The 26,206-nt window shown below is 48.6% G+C and overlaps 1 protein-coding gene across 1 annotated transcript in view; it reads left to right on the forward strand.

Annotated features, from left to right (window-relative positions):
* sema4c (sema domain, immunoglobulin domain (Ig), transmembrane domain (TM) and short cytoplasmic domain, (semaphorin) 4C) overlaps positions 1-17,009 on the forward strand; it is a gene marked incomplete at its 3' end in the record, with an annotated part of 68,863 nt that extends 51,854 nt beyond the window's left edge. The window contains exons 4-15 of the mRNA XM_080003161.1: positions 1,690-1,752; positions 3,926-4,024; positions 4,459-4,555; positions 4,823-4,942; positions 8,487-8,638; positions 9,930-10,105; positions 11,451-11,595; positions 12,170-12,383; positions 14,131-14,246; positions 15,414-15,571; positions 15,711-15,802; positions 16,114-17,009. Coding sequence (XP_079859287.1) covers positions 1,690-1,752; positions 3,926-4,024; positions 4,459-4,555; positions 4,823-4,942; positions 8,487-8,638; positions 9,930-10,105; positions 11,451-11,595; positions 12,170-12,383; positions 14,131-14,246; positions 15,414-15,571; positions 15,711-15,802; positions 16,114-17,009 — 2,328 coding nt within the window. The remainder of the gene's footprint in view (positions 1-1,689; positions 1,753-3,925; positions 4,025-4,458; positions 4,556-4,822; positions 4,943-8,486; positions 8,639-9,929; positions 10,106-11,450; positions 11,596-12,169; positions 12,384-14,130; positions 14,247-15,413; positions 15,572-15,710; positions 15,803-16,113) is intronic.
* Positions 17,010-26,206: the final 9,197 nt, after the last annotated feature.

The raw sequence follows: 26,206 nt of genomic DNA on the forward strand, positions 1-26,206 counted from the left end.
ATCGCAATGGATGCACTTGGCCACCGGGGGCTCCCATGTTCCGTCAGGTCATTCAAGTCAATGGCGGAACACGGAGCCCCCCGGTGGCCGAGTGCATCCGTTGCGATCTGAGACATTTCTCATTTCTACTAAATCCATCAATCATAATAGAGCACCGTACACACACACGCACAAGTTTGTTATCGCGGAGACTTGATAGGCATCTACGATCACTCCGCTCGGAAATGAAACGCGCTTCGGCATCTGCACAAGAAGAGACAAAACAGAGCGGGTAATGATGCCCGTAAAGCTTATGTGCAGCTAATTATAGATGACCGACGGTCACATTTATCTTTGGCTTGGGGGAGTGGTCTGGGGAACACTAACAGTCTAATTCCCAAATTTTGAAGCCAAGAGGAGGTCGGCAACGTTTTTTTCAACGCGCCCCCGAATCTCGCCGCCATTCCACAGACTTTCCCTACGGACGAATGGCCCAGCACAAATCGGCACGTGGTAACCACGCAAATACAACTCTCCATTACAGCAACCGTTCCTTTTCCTCCGCCCGGTCAGGCCCCTCGACCCGACGGTAATATTGTACAGATATCTGCCAAATATCAGCACTGGCGGCGTGCAGATATTCCGACAGCTCCAAAAAATGAGCAGCTGGTGACAGCTCCCATTTCCTCTCATATGGGTAGTCCATATACTCATATATACTGTTTGGGTATGTACGTGTTTGTGTGTGTTACCCACAGACACACATACCACTATCAAGTTGTGTATTTCCTTTATATATACGTATACATATAAAAAATTATATATATATATATATATATATATATATATTGTATATAGGAAATCATATGTCATTCACACACGGACACACACGCAGGCTTCCACAACTCAATCTAGTTTCGCCTCGTTCTCTCAATAATTGGTGCATTTTAGATCAATACAGTTACAGCGGCGCAATGAAGGAGAAAGAGAGAGAGAGAGAGAGAATCGCTTGGGAATTGTTATCTGATTTGGCTCCATAATGAACAGCTATTACACACGCGCCCTCACACACACACACACGCATGCACGCATGCACGCATGCACGCACGCACACACACACACATACACATTCACACATGAACAGTGTGGGCACATATATACCAATTTGAATACAGGAAATGGGCACATTCTGTTCCACTAACACACACATGCACACACACACACACACACACACACACACACACATACACACACACACACACACACACACACACACACACACACACACGTCATCACAGTGCTGGTGTTAGATTCCAGCGGTAGTAAGGAGCCCACCTGTTGTCCGTCTTAGCGGAATAGTGGACGATTGAATGGATGGGGGGGTGGATGGGTGACTCAAGCAGTGTGTGTGTGTGTGTGTGTGTGTGTGTGTGTGTGTGTGTGTGTGTGTGTGTGCGCGTGTGCGCGTGTGGGTCCACCTGCTTCTGTGTCACTACACCTCTCTCACCATCTGCCCCTTACTCACCCTCAATTCCCTCTCCATCCGTCTCCATTAGTTAGTCTCTCACCGCGCGTCGCTTTGTTTCATTTTTTTCTTTCTTTTCCTCCCTTTCCCCGTCCCCCTTAACTATGCATTTCTTATTCTCTCCGTTTACCACTGTTTTGACCCTAACCCTAATCAGCATAGTGTCTTCCTCCTCTCCCCGTCAGATCGACTGGCCAGCACCCCAGGATAAGAAGCGGGAATGTGCCACCAAGGGGAAGAACAACCAGGTAAAGAGCTACACTCCAACTCTTTCAGAAAATTCTCAGAAAACTAACTCATACCCCACAGAACCCCGAAAACTGTCGATACGAAATGATGGTCTGTACGGATGTTCGGAAAACTGTAATATGTACCTCACATGATTAAACTGGACCTTGTGTATTGCTGCCTGCAGCTATATTTATTATTAAAAATTGTATTTTATTTATTTATTTATTTGTTTTCCACTTTACAATGGACAACAATGTACAATATCAGTTGCTAACAAAAAGGTCATGGCTATGGTGTGTTACAAATATATATATATACGTATTTTTTTTATAAACAATAAAAATGTACTTTAGGTCATTAAGCGGGCCGCCTTCTGTTACTGTATATGGGGGATAAATCGCGTTCTGGGGCCGCGTCACAGGCATGCTATCACACATGGAATGTGATTTCCCCGAATAGTATGTGTTAGTGATTGCTGTTTTTGCGGCCTTCATAACACAAATGCGTTATCAATAAATTCAACAGAGATGGAGATTTTTTGTTCCTTTAGGTGGTTGGTTCAACGTTGGACTGCACATTCAAATCAATGCGCACCTAATAGTGCATACTATACTGTATATCATCAAACATAAAATAGTCCCTTATTATAATGTATACATTACAGTGATGATGAATATAAATATATAAGTAAGTATGAAAGGGCTCAAATATTTTATCAATCTACCTTAACATTTTCAAAGAATATCTCAAAAATTGCTCTTCCAGTACTAAAGGTTGCTGACCCTGGCAGTGGAAAGTTAATGATGCTAGCAGAGCTACAAAAAGCCTTAGCACCGCGTTCTAAATATGTATCAAAAGGAAACCGTGAATAAGGAAGAGGTTTTTTTTCATCAAATACTGTGACTTCAGCCCTCCAGTTTCTTTTTGAAACGCGCTCTGCTGTCTAGGCGTAATTTGTTTACATGCTATGCCAAGATTGGCGCATTGTGTTTAAAGCCGCGTCTCAATGGATTTGGGGAACGGTCTTTTTTATACTAATTTTGTCGTCTGCACCCGGGCTTGAGAAAGAGATATTACTGTAAGACATTAAAAATAAAAATAAACATATTCATTGATTTTTGAGAAACAAAAATCGGATTCACATATTACAGCCGGTTTAATTTGGATATCACCCGCTTTCCGATATAGGACAAATGTATTATTGAAAATTGGTTATTGCAGTAATGCAAATTAAATTAACTCCAAATGAGCATCCATTCAAAGAACTTATAATAATGAAAATAAATATAGCTGCAGGCAGCAATGCATGGGGTCCAGGTTCGTCACCAATTGCCGTTTTCCGAGTTCCCGTGTACCGCAGCATCACTTCCCATCAAGCCAAATTACAATTTTCAGAGTTCCCACGCAACGCAGCATCATTTCAAACAAATTTTCCGAGCTCCCATGGAACGCAGCATCGGCTCCCTCTCGTCTCGACCCAGCGCACACCCTGCGGGAAGCAACCAATGCGCCGCAATGGAGTCTGCACCGCAGCACACTGCGCCCCATAGGAAAGCCCTTCCAGAGCCACCTGCACATATATACCAAATTGGATGATGTCACAAAGCGCCCTGCTGCACCACCCCAGCCCCACCCGCTCTGCCAATTCAGCTACGTAGATTGGCAACGTTTTTTTCACATATTCCTGCTCTAAATATAGATCAATGTGGATCAAACGTTGACCACAAAATGTCTGATCGGCCCCGAATCCAACGACACTTCATCCATGTCTGTGGGTTTGGCGGTTGCTATGTGCCAGACACTTGCAGCCAGAAAAATACCAAGGAGAAAAATTATAATAAAAATCCCAAGCAAAAACAATTGGGTAATAACTATATTTGTTTGACACTTTTGATAGTAGAAAATGCAACTCAAAATACTTGGCAAAAATTAATTGTTAATTCTAATCTAGATTGATTAAAAATCGGATGAAAAAATATAATTGGTGTAATTTATGTATTCTTAGACACACATGTCTACACTGTGTCTGCCAAGATTTGCAAAGTATTATATTCACCATGCCAATAAATAATTTTGTAATGTAATTGATATGTATATATATATATATATATATATATATAAATCTAGAATCCTAGAAAAAATGGACTTCAGTTGCATTGTTTAAATTAATTTCATCCCTCTTCACCACAGACCGAGTGCTTCAACTACATCCGCTTCCTGCAGAGCTACAACCACACACACCTCTACACCTGCGGCACCTATGCCTTCCAGCCCAAATGCATCTACGTGGTCAGTGGCCCTGTCTTCCTTGCTCTCTGTTCCCCCATCCCTCTCTCTCTCTCTCTCTCTCCGTCTCTTCCACGCCTTTCAGACGGTGCATCATAGCTAGCCCTCGCTGACAGGTGTCAGCTTGAGGTGTGGGCCGTTGGGCTAAGATTGCAGTGTCACAAATTAAAAATAAATTCAGAGTGGAAAGAATGTGTGTGTGTGTGGTGTGTGTGTGTGTGTGTGTGTGTGTGTGTGTGTGTGTGTGTGTGTGTGTGTGTGTGTGTGTGTGTGTGTGTGTGTGTGTGTGAGCTGTCTGTGAGAATGACAGGACGGGACAGCATGGCGAGGTTTGAGGCTGCGGTGTTGTCGACAGACACGACTTGCAGCTGTATTTTCACACATTATGACCACTGACCACTGTGTGTGTGTGTGTGTGTGTGTGTGCGTGCGTGCAGAATGCTGACTATTTCAGCCTCGACACCGCCGCCCTAGAGGACGGAAAGGGCAAATGCCCCTATGATCCTGCAAAGGGCCACACTGGACTGATAGTGGGTAAGTGGGTCTGTTCCTTGATATTTCTTATCTCTATAAGTTAAAAGCTGTTCTATAAAAAGGCTGTTCCTTAAAGTCTTGCAGGACCCCCCCCCCCTCCCAGTTTATTAATCAACTTGTTTTTCTTTGGTCTTACTTATCCAGTCATCCATGTTTTTTTATATTATTGCTATAGCTTCTGTTCATGATGAAACATGAACATGAAAACCGCATGTTATTGGCCAAACTGAAGCCAGATGTTGTTTATTATCCTGTGACCGGTTCCAGATAAGGAGCTTTTCTCGGCCACGCTCAACAACTTCCTGGGCACAGAGCCGGTCATCCTGAGGAACCTGGGCCTGCAGCACTACAGCATGAAGAGCGAGTATCTGCCTGCCTGGCTCAACGGTAAGGGGCAGAGAGAGAGAGTGAAAGGGGAATGTGAAAATGGATAAAAGAATGAATAAAAGAAGTCTTTTCTGCAAAATGTGACGGATGTGATCAGAGTGCATTTTCAATAGACTGTGGAAAGGTCTTAGTTGCATGTTTAAATATATAAAATATGTCATTTTACATCAGATTTTACATTAAAATTATACATATAAGTCCTTCAACATTTTTGTGGTACCTGGCACTTTATACACCTTTGGTTTAATGTATTATTATTATATTTTGCTCCGGGAAATCTGGACTACGGAAAATCTGGTCTTTTTTAACTTTTAATCTTGGTGTTTTTTAGGCATAAAGCATCTGGAACACAACAGTCACAGTGCGCGCAGACATGGTTGAGGTCTCGTTAGAACCATTTCAGATGTCTTGTCGTTCGACTTTGATCAATATCAATGTAATTTGAAGCAGAAATTAGTGGAAAACTATCGTAATTTTACCAGAAATTGAAGAATGTTGACGCGATTTGTTAGTTTCAGGAGCGGGCCACTTTGTGACCTCAACAACCGATGTTATATAAATTATGTAAGTCCGGTTTCCTTCTTTGGGTCCTCATGCGCATTCGGAGGGTTGCGCTGTGTAGACCGCATAGTGGTTGTTCTGCGAGACGAACAAACAGGAGACGACTAACCGGGGAGGCCTGAAGCAGCATTCAATGTACTTGGAAAATCGTGCTGCATTTCAGAAAACTATAATACTTACCAAACACAATTAAACTCGACCTGCCTATTGCTGCCTGTAGCTATACTTATTATTATTATTGTATAGTACATGCCCATTCAATGCACCCGCCAAGTGTGAAGTAGATCAGATGAACGGTTGTCGAGATAATTGAAGGACATTCATAGTCATACAGACAGACAGACAGACAGACTCCTTCCAGTGCATGCCCGTTCAAAATGGCGCAGTTTAACAAAATGTAAGGACAACTTTGCAATAAAAAATAAGCCCAAAATGTGAAAATATAGGCATATTACAACTTCAGGAGGAATCATTGAGTCCAGGTTTCTTCAATGATTCATTGATGTTTCTATGGACTGCCAGACGCTCCGCTCGCCGCGCAGGGGTGTCCTCCTCTCGCAGGCATGTGTGACGTTGAAGGTCACACGCCCGGCGCTCAGCTTGCATTTCCAGCACCAGTGGAGATACTTGCCAGGTGCGCATCTCGCGCGGTAAATATTATGTGAAGCACGAGATGCGCAAGTGGCAAGTGGCGGGGTGATTTGTGGCATCATCATCCACAAATCGCCCAGCTTAGTGGAATTGGCTGATGATGTCACAAAGTGCCCCGCTTAGTGGAATTGGATGATGATGTCACAAAGCGCCCCAGCTGCACATAGCGGCTTGCTGTTTGCTTTTTTATTCAAAGTTTATTGTTATTACACTTGTCACGTGTCCAAATTGCACCAATTCGACACTACTTGTCCTTGGTGGATTCGATGAACGGTTGTTGAGATAATCGAAAGACATTCCTAAAGAGATTCCTAGAATTGTAGAGATAATATATTTGTTGTTGTATTTTTGTTATTTATCATTCATATTCATATTTTTTATTTTTTGTGATAACTTGGTGACTGTGTCTTGAGAGGTGCTATATAAATACACTTTATTATTTGCTTACTTAATTACACACTTTTATTATATACATTCTTATATCTACTCATACAATACCTATTATAATTATAATTCTGTGTAGGTCTGTATATGACTGTGTGTGTGTCTGTTTGTGCGCGTGCGCGTGTGTGTGTGTGTGTGTGTGTGTGTGTGTGTGTGTGTGTGTGTGTGTGTGTGTGTGTGTGTGTGTGTGTGTGTGTGTGTGTGTGTTGCTTGTACCTGTGTCTATCCACCTTTTTTGTATTCTCTGCTTTTATTCATACTCATGTTACCAATTCTTTAAAGTGTATGACTTTACTTAACTACTAAGAACAGAGAGAGAGAGAGAGAGAGAGAGAGAGATGGGTGATGGCTGCCTGGATGGAACACCGGGCAGAATTGGGAAAGATACAAATGAAGGAATAGGTGAAGAGCCAGGAGAGACAGAGAGATAGCTGGAAGGACAGAAGGATGGCGTGCCAGGGAACGACATGTCCACCCATCATCATCATCATCACCATAATCATCATCATCACCATAATCATCATCATCGTCGTCATCGTGTGGTGAAGAAGAACATACTGGCTGTGAAGGGAAAAAATTAAACAATGTTCTCCCTTCCAGTATGGCAACAGTCCTGCCAATGCCGCTGGGGAGAGAGAGATAGAAAGAGAGAGGGAGAGAGAGAAGAAAGGACAAGAAGGACTGATTCAACAAATGTGTAACGATGTGGAAATGTGGAACGATGTGTGAAACCTGCTAAGAAGTGGTGGCAGGAACGAGGGGGCAGAGAGTTCCGGGGGGGGGGGGGGGGGGGGGGGACTTTTTTCAACACGCGCGAAGGCAAGAGATTTTGGAGGCTTTTGAGATGATGCTGTTGAGTGAGAGAGAGAGAGAGAGAGAGAGAGAGAGAGAGAGAGACGAGGGAAGGAATGCGGCGCATACGGAGACAAAGCAACAGGAGCGCGAGTGACTGAGGAAGCGGAGGGAAAAAAGTGGAAGAGGCGAAGAGAGAGATGACAGTTCAACAGGAAATACAACACTGGAGGGGAGGGGGCGATGAAAGAACGTACACTTGCAGATAGAGAGAGCGAGAGAGGGGTGCTGCATGAGGACTGCTAATAGAGCGTTCGGAGAGCGATGGTAAATGGAGAGGGAGCGAGCGAGCGAGAGAGAGAGAGAGAGGGGGAGAGAAAGAGAGATGCAGAGATTGCGGAGAATTGGACTAAGTGAGAAGTCAAGGAGGTCCATTTGCGAGTGGCTAATAGAGAGAGCGAGGGCAGGGGAGACAAAATGGAAAGACAGCCAGTGAGAAAGGGGGGAATAGAGAGAGAGAGAGAGAGAAAGAGGGAGAGGGGAGGGAGAGAGACGGGGCAGAGAGGGAGCAGAGATAAGAGCGAGAGAACGCAGAGAATGGACACGGGGGACGCTAATAGGGAGAGAGCTTGAGAGAGGACATAATGGAGGGATGGAGAAGGTGGAAGAGAGAGAAGGAGCGAGGAATGGCGGGAAAAGAGTTTGAGAGGGCGGGGCGAGGGATCAAGGGAGGAGGCAGGCGGAGGTAATGAGATTCTGGGTGAATTTTTTTCATAATACATCTTTCTGTGTGATGTGTGTGTGTGTGTGTGTGTGTGTTTGTGTTTGTGTGTGTTTGTGTGTGTGTGTGTGTGATATTGGGCTCAATTATTAGCAATGTCAGTGTTCTCTCTCTATACCAAGTGTATTGTAGTTCTATGGAGGCATCTTTTTTATGGTCTTTTATGGTCTTTTAATGGTTTTTACGCCTTTCTGTCTGTGTGTGTGTGTGTGTGTGTGTGTGTGTGTGTGTGTGTGTGTGTGTGTGTGTGTGTGTGTGTGTGTGTCCGTGCGTGCGTTTCCGCGTTTGCGCGTGCGTGTGTGTGTTTGTGTCCAGAGCCCGACTTCGTGGGCTCGGCCCTGGTGAGGGAGAGCAGCAGCAGCAAGGAGGGCGACGATGACAAGATCTACTTCTTCTTCAGCGAACGGGCCGTGGAGCTGAACTGCGACGCCGAGGTCAACGTAGCCCGGGTGGCCCGGGTGTGCAAGGTACGAGATTGAAGTACGCTCCCCGAAAAAAGGTCACAATTGAGGGACCTGGATGGTATGTGAGTCATTATTTAATGAGTGTACATTTTGGACATGCCTCTGATACCGGATTTGGAGTCCCAAAGAGCACCAATGAGTACCAAACAGTACCAATAATCATTGGTTTCACTGTAGGATTAGGGTAAGGGTTAGACTGTAGGTTTCGTGTCATTAGAACCCTATGATTGGCATGTAACCAATAGAGACATCTACTATGGCTCCATGTGTCTAAAAGCAAAGAATCAAATCCCTTTTCTACAATATCTGACATGGTTGAGGGAGTTATTGGTATTATAAAGATATTCTCAGACAGCCTGTTTTCCCCTGGTTGCTACTGAGTCAGAGTCTTATATTTTAAGCTGCGAGCTCCAGCTCGGGGTTGCCATGACGTTGGACGTTAGTGGTTCCTCTATTCCACCAGTTGTGTTCCATTGTTGGTCAAAACTGCTGCCCAGTTTCTCTGGTTCAGGTGGATTAGAAACTCCCAAGTTTTCTTGGAGTTTCTAATCCTCGACCAGAACTTCGACCTGATGGAAACTCCATCAGGTCGAAAGGCAGGAAGTGATTCTGCGTTCCATGGGAACTCAGAAACTTGTCATTCGAGTGGGTGGTCCCCATGTGAATGTAACATAAAAACTACAGAGTAGTTCAAAACGACAGTGGACGTGTTTTACAATCTGTACAAAGGGAACGTTGTTCACCATCAGCGTTGTACGCCACCATGTTGCCGTGACGTCATGTTTGTTATCTTGGTAAACTTTGGTGCAAGTTCTGAAATTCAAAATTAAATAGCCGTTTCAGTTTTCCACGTACAAGGTTGGATTTATTTAAAGTTCCGATTTCAATGGAATGCAGCATTAGCTGTTCTGCACACACGGGAAAAGACCCTTACTTTTATATATTTCTTTATTATAAAGCAGATTTACAACCCGCCGTCCCCCCGCGCCCCAACTAAAGGGAGTACCGGCACTTATTTTTTCCACTTCAAGCACTGAGAATAAGACACTGTGTGCTGGAGTTTTCGCTGTCATTGCTTTGCATGTAAATTAGAAACACCCATGGGTCAGCATGCTGAAAGCCTGTTATGAGAGAATTAATTGCCTCGATAAATCCTTTAATGGGGAAAAAAAAACGTATGGACAGATTATTCTAATACTCGCTTATTATCGTGAGTTGCAGCCTTAATAACAGCCAAGATAACCTCGCCCGCTCACCCCTGAACTTGCCTTTCTTGCTCGCCGTCCTTAATTAGGGCGATCTGGGAGGCACCCGGACCCTGCAGAAGAAGTGGACCACCTTCCAGAAGGCCCGGTTGGTGTGCTCACTCTCCGAGCGTCACGTGGCCTTCAACAACCTGAGGGCCGTGTTCACGCTGCCCGGACAGGACTGGCGCAGCACCATCTTCTACGGCATCTTCCACGCCCAGTGGTCAGTAAGGAGCAGGACTGTTCAATTCTGAAACGTCGCCTATCAATCGTCGACTCTTTGTTTATTGCCACCGCAATTCAGTCTTCAGCCGTGACAATTAGTTCCTATTTTAGACCTTTTGATGCTATGAATATTGAGCACAGTGTGTTCCCAGCGAGTTAATGCCCAGTTCCTGTGCTAAGCCACGAGCCCTGCGGACGCAGAGCCTTCACGGTTTGTTAGAACCAGGCGGGAGAGTTGGAGAAGTTGCGAGGCACAGGCTGCTCCCAGGGGCAGGGCCCTTTCATGTGAGCCTCTTGTGTTCTTCAATTACTGTAGATATGCTATCACTAAGGGAACTTTACTTTGAACTCGAGTTTCTTTCTCCTCTCTTTTGTCCACAGTTAAAGCCAAAACTTAAGAGGAAAAAAAACAACCCTTATCTCCCCCCCCCGTGACTCGCTAGGGATTCCTTAAAGACCTTTGGCTTTGATAAAGATAATGTAGCGATAATTGAACATTATGCAAATGATGACTCCCGAGTTCAACCCATCATCTCTCTGAATAGATGAATTTTTATTTATTTTATTTTTTCATCCGCCCTGACTTTGGGGCCGAGAAACTCTTTGTGGAGTGCCGTTACCTGCTGCTCTGGTCTCTGAAAGCGCTGCCATCACAAGACGTGGATCATCTTATTTAAATGAACAGCGGTGACCTTTCCTCTTCCACTCTTTCATGTCGCCCTTCAGCATTTGACAGCTCCTCAGACAATCACACATTTTAATGTTGGGTTTAAACGTGTCCTTGGGCCAGATGGGGGGGGGCATTGCGGTGGCTCCAACAAATAACAAGAAGAGGCCATTGAATTAGAAAACGCCGTCTAATTTCTCTGGACATACGTATTTTCAGAGTTTTTACAGCGTAAATGATCCATTTGGTGAAACCTAGTATCGCTCAAGTCAATTTAATTTGAAATAAAGACATTGAAAAATCGAGGAAAATTCAGTCTTCAGTGTAATCCAATTAACAGGTCCGGTTGTAGAATCACTGGCGGTTGTAGGGCGTGAAAATTAATATGTCCGGTCCCGGGGTGATACCGTATTTTGGTGCCATTTTCAGTCTTGGAAAAGCAAAAGTGAAGCCCTGGCACCCCCGACCTCATCTTTCATACATCAACCTGCTTCCTCGTGCAGATACTGAGAAATCCTGGGGAATACGATTAGATGTACGGATGTTTGGGCACGACAGCCGATCAACTCTTGATTCTTGACTCTTGACGGACATACATTTATTGCTGCACGTGGCTTACTGCCTAGTTCCTCTCTCTCTTAACTCTTCCCTGTCCTCGTCCCATTCCGGCTTTCAGGGGAGACGTGGACGTGTCAGCCGTGTGCCAGTACCAAATTGCGGAGGTGAAGAAGGTGTTCGATGGGCCCTACAAGGAGTACCGCGAAGCCTCGCAGACATGGGGGCGCAACATGGCCGCGGTTCCCAGCCCGCGGCCAGGAGCGGTGAGAAAAGGGATGGGATCATGGACGGGGAGGGGGCAGGGTAAGGGATGAGAATAATTGACGGACGAGGGACTGAGGGAGGAGTGGAAAAGGGTGTATGGAGCATAACAGTCAGGCTAGTAAGAAAAATGTTTTTTATTGGCACATAAACATTATCCTTCCTGGCTAATGTAGGTCAGAACAAACTGGGACTTTAAGACGCTACGCCTGCGGTTGTCGTCCGTAGTTTGGGAGCTTTTCAATCCTTGGCTACATTACTTTGGTCAGGCGAGGAGGAGGAGGAGGAGAAGGGGAAGAGAGACAGAGGAGGTGTGGCCGGTTACATGAGGGGAGATAGAGAGTAGATGAAGAGGAACTTAACAAAATGGGAGTACATCATGGGGAAAGGGGGAAGAAGGCTGAGCTCGACAGAATGGTGGAGGGGGTGCTTTGGGGAGGCGGTGTGATTTCTGAGCCAATGAGCCGTGCCAGCGTGTCCCCATCATAACTAACAAGCCCCCATTTTCCCCTGCCTTCTCCTCTCACTCTGTCTGTCGGTCTGTCCGTGTCTTTCCCTCCACCCTTCACGGCGCAGTGCATCACAAACTGGCACAGGGAGAACGGCTATAACAGCTCGCTGCAGCTGCCCGACGCCACGCTCAACTTTGCCAAGAAGCACCCGCTGATGGAGGAGAAGGCCCTTGCGCACCCCCTGCTGCTCGCCAAAGGCGTCAACTTTACGCAGCTGGTGGTGGACCGCGTCAGCGCCCTGGACCAGCGCTCCTACAGCATGCTCTTCATCGGCACAGGTATGCTGAGGCGGCTCTCTTTTGGGAGATGGCGGTGCGACCGGTGCAACTGTAGAATATACACTTAACCCAACATATGATAAGGAGCAGGAGAGAACAAGGACACCAATGCCTCTGTGTTGGCGAAATTAAGGAAGACAGGTTATAAGGCAAAAACATTAAACATAGCAGCAAAGAGTGGTGGTGGTGGGGCGGGTGCTGTGTGTGTGCACGTGCGTTAGGGAGGAGGGGGATGAGGGGGCTGAAAAGTATGCCATCTGGATAGGCTTCAGTTGGGTTTCAATTAAGGGGCTCTATTTGCATGGCCTGGAAACATCTTCATGCATCAAAGGAAGTGCGAACGTACGCACATCTTAATTAATCTCTGTAGTCTGTGGCCAACGGGCCCGTATGCGCACACTTGTTCTTGGCTTTTGGCACCGGTACTGAAATCAGCCGGCCCTCCCAGAGCCTTAATCCCCGCCATGAGAGAGGTGAGTAACACGACTCTGACGGCGCGGCGGTGCCCGTGGGGCTGCGCCCCGCATTTGAATGCGGCCCCTTTCATGAATGGAGAGAGAGACCTCCTCCTGTTTACCATGCAGCTCACTGCGGCGGCAAAGCGACTGTGGGCAACTCTTAGTGTGACAACAGCTCCGCTTGCCAGCAGCGCACACACATGGACGCAGGCGCGAGCTCACTGGGGATGTATGCATTTACACAAACGGACACACACACACACACACGCATAAACATAGACACACACACACATATATAATACTGACGCATTCACTCAGCCAGACACAGTCATCTATGCTTGTCGTGCTTCACGGCACAAACTCAACTGGGCCCTTGGCAGACACACACTCACAATGCCAATTGGGGCTGCAGGCTTGATTGGCTATTAGCTGCAGCACAGCGACAGCTGATGTGTGGAGTCTGAGAGGAGAGGGGGGGGGGGGGGGAGAGAGAGAGAGAGAGAGAGAGAGAGAGAGAGAGAGAGAGAGAGAGAGAGAGAGAGAGAGAGGGAGGGAGGGAGAAATGAGAGCTTGTCGTGGATGCTTTTCGAGAAGCCAGGCAGAGCTGCGGGATTGGGGGATTATCCAAGACTGGTTCCTGACACTGTGAGACGCACGATGATATATGCCTGCTGCTGTGACTCAGTCTGTCTGTCTGTCTGTCTGTCTGTCTGTCTGTGTGTGTGTGTGTGTGTCGTCTCCCGTTGGGTACAGGGTTAACCTCTCATATTATCCGTGGCAGTAGCACAGTGACGTATGCAAGAGTCTCGCTGAATAGAAGATTCAGCTTTTAACTCTGCACAAGTGTACACAGAAACACACACACACACAGAAACACACACACAAAACACAAATTAAGGTCACCCCACCAGCTGTGCCTCAAACACCTTTCATTACAGGGGTCCAGCCCCGGCCCCAATGCCCTACATGAAAGTAGCACATAATCCTCTGTTCCTCTCTCTCTCTCTCTCTCTCTCTCTCTCTCTCTCGCTCTCTCTTTCTCTCTCTCACGCTCTCTTCCACCCCACCTCCAGCTCCATTACAACCACAATCATTACTAAGGTGCATGAGGTGCCTGCCCTTGCAGACGTTGCTGATTTTTACCTGTAACCGGTGCGTAATGTTGCATCATGCCCCTTGGAAAAGAAAGTGCAAAGTCGATCTGAACTGGGTCAAATCCTCTCCTCTCTCCTCCTCCTCTCCTCTCTCCTCCTCCTCTCCTCTCCTCTCGTCTGTCTCTGCTTCCGTAGCTGAGGGCTGGCTCCGGAGGGTGGTAATCCTGGGTTCGGAGGCCCATGTGATAGAGGAGATCCAGCTCTTTGAGACGGCCCAGCCTGTGGACAGCCTGACCATCTCCCACACCAAGGTACTGTTTGTCTGCACAGGAGACTGGAGATTAATCGCAAACTCCAAGAGACTCTGAGAGACCATTTCTGAGGAAGACAAAGCCACACCAAACCTCATTGGCTTCGACTTGTGTCAGCGCGTCCGTCGGTCGACCTCTGTCGACTCAATGGAGTCGATTCTGTGTTTCCGCTCTTTTGCCGTTATTTTGAACAATTCCTTCTTTTTGGAAGATTTTTGACTGAGTTTCCTTCCACTGCCATCTGAGGAGTAGAGCTTAGCTATTGTGTGCCTTATCTGCATGGATTTCCAGATTAGTGCTTTCAGGGTTTTTTTTTTTCATCCTGTTCCCAAATTACATCCCTGGAAAAGCCTACTTCAAAATCTTACGGCATTCCCATGAAATGCTGTGCCATTGCATCATTGGTGCTTGTTCATTGGTATGCAACGACATTGGTGTTGAAATGTAAGTCATCCTCCGCTGTTAATACCCCATTATTTCCTTGCACTTAAAAATCACATACCCATTGAGACCAGACAAGCATTGTGCGCCGCGCAGCCCAGTGCCACTGGTGTCGGCCAAAGTTTTTTCTTATTGACGCCGTCCTTTTCTAATGTCAAGCGGCGTTGTGAAATCTGAAGCACCCTCAACAATAACAGTAATTACAATCCTTTTGTCGCAGCGGGCAATTGAGCTCCAAGCCTTGTTGTTTCCCCCTTCTCTGTGCCCTGACAGATAAGCCGTCACTTGATTCGGAGGAACTTGTCTCCTCCACCGGTCCCCTCCGCGCACAGCCCTGGCATGTCTGGCCGCCCGTGGCTTTCAGCCTGGGTGCTTCTCAAGCCCAGAGCCCGGCCAGTGCTTATCCCATTAAAGCTGGCACGGCAGCGGCCTGCCGTTTTATTCACAACCGGCTTTGCGAGAGAGCATGAGAGTGCAACCCAGATTGGATTGGGATTGGTGGGGGGGTTGGGGCAGAATGTTATTGTAATTGAGAGTGATTATCCCATTATCTCCTCGTGCCCCTGTCTCAGTGAGTCATTCTCTGTCTTTCTCCCTTATTTCCATTTCTCTTCTCTCTCATCTCTGGTCTGGACATACTCAATGCTTAATTCTCACTTTGTCCTGCCTGGTTCCTCTCTCTCTCTCTCTTCTTCTCTGTTCCTTCTCTTCTGTCGCTCTGTGTAGAAGTACTTGTACATCGGCTCCCGTTCGGAGGTTCTCCAGCTGCCCTTGGCCAACTGCAGCCGCTATCAGTCTCAGCCAGACTGCCTACTGTCCCGGGACCCCTACTGCGCCTGGGACAGTGAGGGCCGCGCTTGTGTCCGCATCGACCTCCACCGCGGGTGAGCTCACACTCCTGTCGCACATACACACATTTCTCTCTGCTCGTTTGTCCAGCCTCCAGCAGCGATTTGTCTGACAGTTCACAGAGGTGAGAGCTGTGATTCATTCTCCGCTCTGGTTTCCGCACTATTTCCACAGGTCCACCTCCTCGTTGTCACAGGACCTCATCCTGGAGCGCTTCAGCCGGGGGAAGGCCAAGATCGAAAAGCCGGTCTCCATCCCCAGCCCTGGTGAGCGCAGCCTACGAGCCTCGCCAGCGACCCTTGCCAACAGTAGGTTGGCGGGGGTGGGAGGGTGGAGGGTGGGCAGTTGGGGTAGGGGTGCGGCAAAAGCAAGAAGTAGGAAGTATAGTGAACTCTGGGCTAAAGTGAATGAATACATTTGATTTGAGCTGAATAAAATTGAATTAAGTGGGGAAGAGCTGTCCTGGTACAGAATATGAAATGCAATCATTACGGTTGACACTGGCCCTTCTCTCCTGTCTCCTGCTTTCAACCCCCTCTCTCCCTTCTACCCTTCTTTGCTAACCCTCTCTCCGCAGAGCACTCTCGTCTGCGTAACGTGACAGTGGTGGTGGGCTCTGACATGGTTCTTCCTTGCCAGCTGGTCTCCAACTTGGCTCGGCCCTGCTGGTTCCTCAATGACCGCGAGCTCCAGCTGGGAGATCTGGCAGCGGGGGGGCCGCGCTTTGACAAGACCCTCAAAGCCCTGGTGGTCCCCGACGCAGGCCAGATGCAAGCAGGCCGCTACATCTGCTACTCGGAGGAGCAAGGGGTCAAGTTCCAGACGGAGCGCTACCAGGTAGCGGTGGTGGCCAGCGCTCCCGTCTTCATGGAAGCTAGGGCGCCGGACGGCAGCATGGGCCTGTTCTGGGTGCTGGTCATCACCCTCGGCGCCGCCTGCCTCCTGCTCCTGGTGGCCGCCTTGTACCTGCGCAGGAGGCTGAAGCTGGCACTGGGTAAGGGGGCCGACATGAAGCCCCTCGAGAGCACACTGGTCTACCCCATCACCCTGCCCAAGGAGCCACCCACCTTCGTGCCCAGCAAGATGCCCAGCGACGAGGATCGATTCTGGGAGACGGGCGCCAACTATTACTACTCGGATGGCTCGCTGAAGATCGTTCCCGGTCACGCCCTGGGCCCCAGCAGTGTGAGCAGCACGGCGTCGCCCAGCACCATCCCAGGCCAGCCTATCCACTCCCCAAGCCGCCTGAGCCTCACCAACATCCGAGGCTCCGGCAGCAACGGCTACATCCGCCTCAACCTGAGTGCAGCCGGGGAGGAGAGGGCTAGCGGGGCTGGCGCTGGCGGCGGCGGGCTCGGGGGGCTGGGTGGGAGCGGGAGCGACTACTCCAGCCCCTTTAAGGAGGAGCTGAGGCGCACGCTGCAGCAGAGGAGCGTGCTGCCCGACGCCAACCCGGAGGAGTCGTCCGTCTAGGCATCTGCCTTTCCTCCTGCCCTCCATTCCCTCGAGGTGGAAAAAACAAGGCAACTAACCTACCTCCTTCCTCCCTCCTTTTTTAGAGGACGCCGCACTCTCTCTCTGGCAGCGGCACTCTCTCGATGCTCCCCACGCTCGCTGTCACTGCCAATGCCTGTTTGGTTCACTCTGTAACTCTTGAGACGTTTATTGCACACAAAGACGCACACACACACACACACACACACACACACACACACACACACACACACACACACACACACACACACACACACACACACACACACACACAGCATGTTGAAATGCACACACTCACATGAAGCATTCTCCAACACCCCATACTGTAATTATTGTGTTCTTGGCACCATGCTGTCATGGTTTTAATGTCTTTCTGCTTCCACTGTGCAACCCCCAGTTGTGTAAATTGTGATTCTGAAAGACATATCGAAGGCAGAAGAGAACATTTCAAGCAGTCGGCTTCAAGAGAAGTCAAACAACCTCTGGTATTTGCTTCCTGAAGGACACATGCCTTTTATGTTGGGTGGACCAATTATGGCTTTTAGCCTTCGCGCTGAACAGTGTATGCGCGGTGAGTGTGACTGAAAATATCAAGACGGCTTAGGCCTTCCCTGTTCTCCTTGAGACCTTTTAAGCTTTCTGCACTTAAAAAAAAATGGGAGCGTGGTCTCCCTTCTTTTGTATTAGTGAGCCAAGAGGCGACGAGGGAGAGCGGCATAAAAAAATAAAAATAAATAAAAAAATAAAGAAGATCCGACTCATCTCCGAGCAAGACGACAATCACGTCCCCCGTGTCTGAGGAGGAGCGCTTTCCGGGACAGAATGAAACGGGACAAAGGGACGCAGAGAGAGGGAGAGAAAAAAAATGAAATGTAAATGAGGTCGATCCTGGATGTCTCTCAAGACTTTTTTTCTGCTCGATTTGTATGTTTTTCACGTTGTATTTCCGACGCCCGCCTCCGAGATCAGTGAGCCCCTTCCTACCGCTTCCATTTAGTTGTGATGGTTTAGCGTAAAATGTAAGTGTTTTTTTTCTGTTTCTCTTTTTTTTGTCCTACAGGCAACTTACGGCAGTGTTCTTATAGTGATCGATTCCCCTCCCCCATTCCCTTCCCCATCCCCTTTACCTTTACCCTTTCGCCCCCTGGTGTCTGTGGACAAGACTGCGAGGGCTGGCACACGCATTCCTCGCACAAGGAGCTGTACCCAACGCACCTTCACGTACAATACGCTTACAAGGACACTTCAGATGACATTTATTAGAGAAAAGCCGTGTGTAATAGAGATCAGTCTTTGTTTCTCTGGTTGAAAAAAGATCTGCTTTCAGCTCTCACCTCTCGGGGAGCGCTGGGTTCATGCCTTTATTCCAATTGGAGCTGACACCGTTTTGGGAGAATGTAGGTGGCGACCGCTGTGGATGTCTTCTTTATAAGTGCATTATGCTTTTACGGAGAAGGGGGTGGGGGCTCGCACGAGGGCTCGCACTGCCAAGCCCCGCCCCCATCTAGTTTTTGGGGGCGGGGGCTAGTTTGGCATCAGGGCATGCCTGTAAATCTCAACCCTTCCTTTCCCTCCCCCACCCTCCACCTGCCTACCGACACCCAGAGACTGTCCCGGTCCTGGGGCCACTGTGGACAGATGAACGGAGGAATGGATGAACATTGTTAAAACTTTACACACACACACACACACACACGGAAACACACACACACGGAAACACACACACACACACACACACACACGGAAACATGAAGCCTTTGTTAATGAAGGAATTAACGGCAAACAGACAGGACAGGAGTCATGGTTCCCCGCAGACAGACCTGAATAATCAACTTTTTGGCTCTCATGCTGAATGTAGTGTTAAAAAAGAAAAAGTTGTAAATTTTTTTTGGTTCCTCAAACGGCCACTGAAATGTTGATTGATTATGACTGAAACCATATTTATTTAGACCCCTCTGAACATAACAGTCGTTCTGTGCCTAAGTTTGGCATGCAACCCAATGTTGCATGCCGGTGACCATCCCCATCCTGTGATTTGTCCAATGGGGGATGGATTTGGCTTTTTTTGTTTTGTTTTTGGTTTTGGTTTTGGCTTTGCTGGGACCAGTGGGGAGCGTACCCCTACTGAGAGGGTAGAATTGGTGGTGAAGATTTATTTTTTAATTTTACTGGGGTTATTTTTCTTTTTTTTCGTTTTTTTTTCTTTTTTATTTATTACGTTTCCCCCACCATGTACAGACAGCTTAAGGAGATGTAGAATATTGAAACGATCCCGAGGTCGAAGAGGTACTCGGCCAGCCTTTTTTTTTTTCTTCGTACTTGGTTATGGACATTACATTTAAAAAAATAAGAATTTGTCTGATTTTACCCATCAAATGTTGTACAGTACTTAGCGGTTTCACCCTCACATGTTTACTGTCGCTGTGCCTCTTCACCTTTCGGACAAGCCAAAGTAGACTGCAGTTGCTTTTAGGGGGTTTTTTTCTTTGATTTTTGAAAGACTTTTTAATTTAGTTTAATTTGATTTGATTTGATTCCGGATACCTATGTTAAGTCTCAGCGAGCCGTCCACTTTGTAAAGCTGAGCTTCAACCCTCTCTCTGTGTATTTTGACTTTGTTCCTGCTTCCCGCCGGGGAAAAAAACGTAAAGAGGCTGACGAACTAACTGTTTGCTTCCTGTTTACATGTCTGCAGCAGATCTTGCCCGACGCTCCCGATTCACTCACTTTATGAAAGGTTGCGTGATTTATACCAAATTGTTTTTTAAACCTACCCACATCGAGCAGCCTCCCGTGAAACCAAATAAGAATGGGTAGCTGTTTGATTTCAACCTGGTCACCTGCGAGTTTTCCCCCCGAAAACGTTTGGATTGGCACACGGCTTGAAATCTATTGTCTTTTAATATTTCTCAAAATGACAAAAAAACATGAAGCACCTTTTCCATATTTCATCTTACAACAACAGATTTTGCTGAGGGATGTCGGTCTCAAGCCTGAAAAAGATATTTGCATGTGTAATGCATATGTGCATTTTTCTGCATCTGCTCAGTGGTCACAGGTGTTTTAATAACAAAAAAATAATTGTCTCCCAATCCTTTCTCAGAGATGGCTTGAAGTTGCCGTTTTTTTTGTTTTTGTTGCATCTTTCGGTTGTAATTTGTATTTGCTTATTATAATTGATCTTTTCCATTTTTGCTCGTTTCTTGATCCTTTTATGTTTGTTTTTGAAGTAACTTATTTTGCTTGTACAAACATGTTGATATTTATTATCATTGTACATATGTCCTTATTTTTTATATGTGTATAAATACACAAATAAAAGTAGAGATATACTCCAGTGTTTGTCAGTTTATTTGCTTAATAATAATACAATTTAGCTGCAGGCAGCAATCCATGGGGTCCGATTTAGTCGTGTTAGATTCGTATGACAGTTCTCCGGATTCTGTGCAATGTAGCACGAGTTACAATTTTTTACAAGTTTTACGATTTTTATGACCTCAGAGACGAAGTGTGGGTTTATATAGCATTGGTGCATGATGTTACTAAGTGAATGTGTTGTCATGTAACGCCAATGTTCTTGTATAGTGATGCAGACAACATTTATGGAACTTTAACATTAATTTGGCTTTAGAATTATTATGGAAGAACTTGTCAATATTTAACACATTCTGCCTTTTCATTTAAGTCTGCTACATTTAGTTGTAGGAAACTATATATATGAAGTTTCTTAAATTTTTTTTATAATCTTTAATATTTTTTACTTTTAACCAAACCTTGTCATTGTTATAACTTAGCTTGTTGTGTGTAAAAGTACATGTGGAGTCTCAGTGACGGTAGGTGACGTTTCGTCTCGTGCATGTAAATTATGACATATTTACAGAGGTTTACATATTTACGGATATTACAAAGGTAGTCGAATTTACGTAATTCTAGTGGTGACTCCTTTCCTTGGATTAAATTTTAAATCATTTACGTTTCCATGAAATACGACAAATGTTGTATTTCTGTGAGTAATTACCATATCACGGTTTCTATTTTTCCGACGCCTTGCTGGATCTTGAACGCATCACTCATTCGCACAGTCAAGTGGACTCAACTCGATGTGGTCACACATTTCCATAGAATTAATTCTTTTCATGTTCGTGGACCAAAGAGTTAAAATATCAATCAAACAGATCCAGAGGCATCCACCAGGTAAGAAGGTACATAAACACACACACATCTAGTTTGTAATCTCTAACCACTACAGAGCGACGGAGTCTACGCTGCACACTTAACACGGTGCCGATGTACATCCTGAATCAGAACTGCACATTTATAGTAAATAGTATGATGATGTCATAAAGCGTCTTACTGTAAATTTCATCTCATTTGTTTTTGAACTTGGCGTGTCAGTGATGCAAGATCCATCTGGCTACTGTGGGTCAAATTTGGTCTGTTTTTCACTCATTTCTGCTCCATATGTTGATCAATTCGGATGAAAGTTGAACTATGTACAAAGGTCATTGTAAATATCAATATGTTCAGACAGATGAAATACAAAGAGCGTTGACATCTAAAAATAAATAAATGGTATAAAGATGTACAGTTCAACAATGAATGGAAAAATCATTTTATCTTACTGACAAACAACAACATGGTATATTTATGGACACATGTTTGCAACCAGTTGATATTGTACAAGAAGTGCTGGATCAGCACTTTGATGACATTTTGTCTGTAGCTGTAACGGGTGTGGTTAGGACCCAATTGCAGCACAAAGACAGACAGAGATATTTGGTAATGTCTTTTATTTGTAGAGCAGACGGCAGACAGGCAGGGAGAAGGCAGGATACATCGTCGGGGACAGGCAGGTTCAATAATGAGGAGTGCAGACAGAAGACAGGCGGAGTGGCAGGCAGGATGCGTGGTCGGAGCGAGGCAGAGTCGGTAGCAGGGAATCAGTCCGGAGAACGCTGGAGAGTCTGGTGCAAGCATCAAAGACAAACTGGCAATGGGTGACTGGTGAGAGAGGCATATATAGGGGTTAGATTACAGATCGGGAACAGCTGTGTGCGCAGGTGAATGGAGTTGGACTAATGGGACAGGTAAGGAGAGGGAGGGGAAGTAGAAGAAGGCGGAACCCCCCCTCAAGGGACGGCTCCTGACGTCCCAAACGAACAAGACAAAAAAAAGAAAATAACACCAGGGGTAGCTCAGGAGGTAGGGCTGGTGGTCTAGTGATCCAAAGGTTGCTGGTTCGATCCCAGGCTCCTCCTGCTAGCATGCTGTAGTGTCCTTGAGCAAGACACTTAACCCCTAATTGCTCCTGATGGCTGCGTCCGTCGGTCTTTGAACAATTGTAAGTCGCTTTGGATAAAAGCGTCTGCTAAATGACTAAATGTAAATGTAAATGTAAACACCAAAAAGTCCATGCAGGGTGGGAGGTAGGGGTCCGGAGGAGGGCTAGTACTCTTCCGAGACCCCGTCCATCTCCACGTCCTCCGCTAAATGGGCCACGTGATCCTCATCTGAGTAGTTGGAGACCCCGTCCATCTCCTCGTCCTCCGCTAAATGGGCCACGTCCTCATCGGAGGAGGGACCCCCAGGGTCGACATCCTCCGCCTCTGAAACATCGCTGGAGGACGCAGACAAGGGAGGTGGTGGGGTCTGCGGTCGGGAGGGTTGACCCGGTCTGGAGGGCTGGTCAGGATGGCGCTGATGGAACCTCCTGACCCAATCCACCAGGTACTGCAGGTCTCTCCCACGCCGGCGGGAACGTAGGAGATGGTGGACAGAGAAGGCAGGACCCCCGTCAATGAAGTGCGGAGGAGGCGGGGGAGGCGCCAAGGGGACCAGAGCACTCTCCCGGACTGGCTTGACACTGGACACGTGGAAGGTGGGATGGACGCCCATGGACCTGGGGAGCTTGAGCCGCACTGCCACCGGGTTGACAACCTACTCGATCTTGAATGGGCCAATTAACCGAGGAGCCAGCTTCTTAGAGTCCACCTTCAAGGAGAGGTCCCGGGTGGAGAGCCAGACCTTCTGGCCCGGCTGGTTCTCCGGGGCCTGGGAGCGGCGACGGTTGGCGGCAGAGGCGTTGCGGCCAGCGGCTCGGAGGAGGGCGGCCCGGGCCCGGGTCCAGGTCCTGCGGCAGCGGCGAATGAAGGCCTGGACGGACGGGCAGGAAGCCTCCTTCTCAAGGGCCGGGAACAGAGGCGGTTGGAAGCCGTAGGCGCACTGGAAGGGGGAGAGGCCTGTGGCCGAACTGGTGAGGGTGTTGTGGGCATTAGAATGGACAGTAAAATGGTGTGGAAATGCCGGGACAGGGCGTCAGGTTTGATATTGCGTGACCCCGGCCGATAGGAGAGGGAGAAATTGAACCTTGTTAGGAAGAGCGCCCAACGGGCCTGATGGGAGTTCAGTCTCCTGGCGGACTGGATATACTCCAGGTTCTTGTGGTCGGTCCACACCAGGAACGGCAGCTGGGTTCCCTCTAGCCAATGTCGCCACTCCTCCAGGGCCAATTTGACGGCGAGAAGCTCCCTATTCCCGATGTTGTAGTTCCTCTCGGCCGGGGTAAAACGCCTGGAGAAGAAGGCGCAGGGATGAAGCTCCTGGTCGGAGGCGGTTCTCTGGGACAGAACAGCTCCGACTCCCACATCGGAGGCGTCCACTTCAACCACCAACTGTCGTTCGGGGTCAGGGAATACCAGAATGGGGGCTGAAGTGAACCGTGCCTTCAGGGCCAGGAAGGCGTCGTTGGCGGCATTGGACCACCGAAACGGCACCTTGGAGGAAATTAGGGCTGTGAGGGGGGCAGCCACCGTGCTGTAGCCTTGGAAGAACCTCCGATAGAAGTTGGCAAAACTGAGGAAACGCTGGAGTTGTTTGTGGGTGTCCGGGGTGGGCCAGGTGGTGACGGCGGAGACCTTAGTAGAGTCCATCTGGATGGTCCCCCTCCCTACAACGTACCCCAGGAAGGAAACGGACGGGACGTGAAACTCACACTTCTCTGCCTTCACAAAGAGTGAGTTCTGCAGGAGGCGCTGCAGGACCGTCTGGACGTGGTGGACGTGCTCAGCTTGGGATCGGGAGAAGATCAGGATGTCGTCGAGGTACACGAAGATGAATTTGTCATTGACCAGGGCCTGGAAGACGGTGGGGGCGTTGGTGAGACCAAAGGGCATCACCAGATATTCGTAGTGACCAGATGGAGTGTTGAATGCCGTCTTCCATTCGTCCCCCTCTCGAACCAGGACCAGATGGTAGGCGTGGCGTAGGTTGAGCTTGGTGAACACCCTGGCCCCCTCCAGGAGTTCGAAGGCTGATGAGATGAGGGGCAGGGGATAGCGGTTCTTGACCGTAATGTCGTTGAGACCGCGATAGTCAATACAGGGACGAAGCGACTTGTCCTTCTTCTCCACGAAGAAGAAGCCCGCCCCTGCCGGGGATGAGGAGGGACGGATGATGCCCGCCGCCAGGGCATCGTTAATATAGGTGTCCATGGCCTCTCTCTCCGGGGCGGACAGGGAGTACAGGCAGCCTCTGGGGGGGGTGGAGCCGGGCTGGAGGTTGATGGCAATATCGTACGGCCTGTGCGGGGGTAGGGATGTCGCCTTGGCCTTGCTGAAGACCTCCCTGAAGTTGAGGTACTCGGCGGGGACCCCCAACATGTCGGGTGCGGAGCTGGAGCTGTTGGGTGGCTGAGGTGAGGTGGCTTGCTTCAGGCAGACCTGATGGCACGCAGGACTCCATCCCAGAATAGCCCCTGTGGTCCAGTCGAGGTGTGGGTTGTGACGCCGGAGCCAGGGGAACCCCAGGGTGACTAGGTGAGTGCAGGATGCAGAAGTGTATCGTCTCGTGGTGGTTGCCGGACAGGAGCATGCGGATGGGCACTGTCTGATGGGTGACTGTCCCCAGGAGGCGGCCATCCAGGGCAGTGGCAGGTACCGGAGAAGACAGCAGAACTCGACCAACACCCAGCTGCCGTGCTAGGTTATCGTCGATGATGTTAACATCGGAACCAGAGTCAATAAGTATGGCGAGGCAATGTGAGCCTTGGGACAAGAGCAGCCGAGCCTGGCAGAGGGGGTGTAGGTTGGAGGGGGATTTGGAGGTGTGGCTCACCAGGACCTCCTCCCTCACTGGCGAGCCCGGCCCTTTTACCGGACACCCGGAAATGTAGTGTCCAGCTAGACCGCAGTAGAGGCAAAGGTTCCCCACCCGGCGTCTCTCCTTCTCCTCTGGGGTGAGGCTAGACCGGCCAACCCGCATGGGAGGGGCCTCACTCGTGGGTTGACGGGCCGGAAGAGATGGCGGCCCGGAGGAACCTGGAAGACGGGTTGCTGGGCGGCGCTCCACTTGCCTCTGACGCCTCTCTCGCTGGCGGGTCTGGATGCGTCGGTCGATACGGGAAGCAAGCTCAATGATGCCATCGAGAGAGGTGGGCAGGTCGTGGGAAACTAGCTCATCCTTCACGTACTCTGCTAATCCCATCAGGAACGCGTCAATCTGGGCTGCAGGGTTCCACTCGCTCAGTCGAGCCTGGGTGCGGAAGTCGATCGCGTAATCGACCACGGAGCGGGACCCTTGACTGAGACCCTGGAGACCACCAGCAGCATCGGGACCTCGTGATGTCACCCCGAACACCTTGTGGAGCTCGGCGGCGAAGGAAGGAGGAGCAGGCTGGTGTGCGTCGTTCCCACTCAGCCTGTCCCCATAGCCGAGCGCGGCCCGTCAGGTGATTTACGGTGAACGCCACCCTGGCTTCCTCGGAGGCGAAGGTGTGGGGCTGCAGAGCAAAGAGGATGGAACAGTTCGTAATGAACGGACTACAGCCGTCTGCGTCTCCGGCGTAGTGTTCTGGAACCCCCACCCGGGGCTCCAGGGAGTACCCAGGCTGGGTCGGTGCAGGTGGGTCCGGGGAAGCAGGCGGTGGGATTAACTGACCAAGAGTGATGGCGAGCTGCTGGACCTGGGCAGCTAGCGTGGCGAGCCCTTGCTCCTGGCTAGCCGCTGCTAGCCGAACGTCCGCTCAGGTGGAGGCTCGGACAGCCTCCTGGTGTTGGAGCTGTGACTCCACCCTTCCCAGGCGTGCCAGCAACTCGGGGTTGTGTTCTGGGTCCATTGTTGGCCAGTTTGTACTGTAACGGGTGTGGTTAGGACCCAATTGGCAGACATTGACAGGCAGA

The sequence above is a fragment of the Zeus faber genome (assembly GCF_960531495.2).
Source record: "Zeus faber genome assembly, chromosome: 7".
Taxonomy (NCBI): Eukaryota; Metazoa; Chordata; class Actinopteri; order Zeiformes; family Zeidae; genus Zeus; species Zeus faber.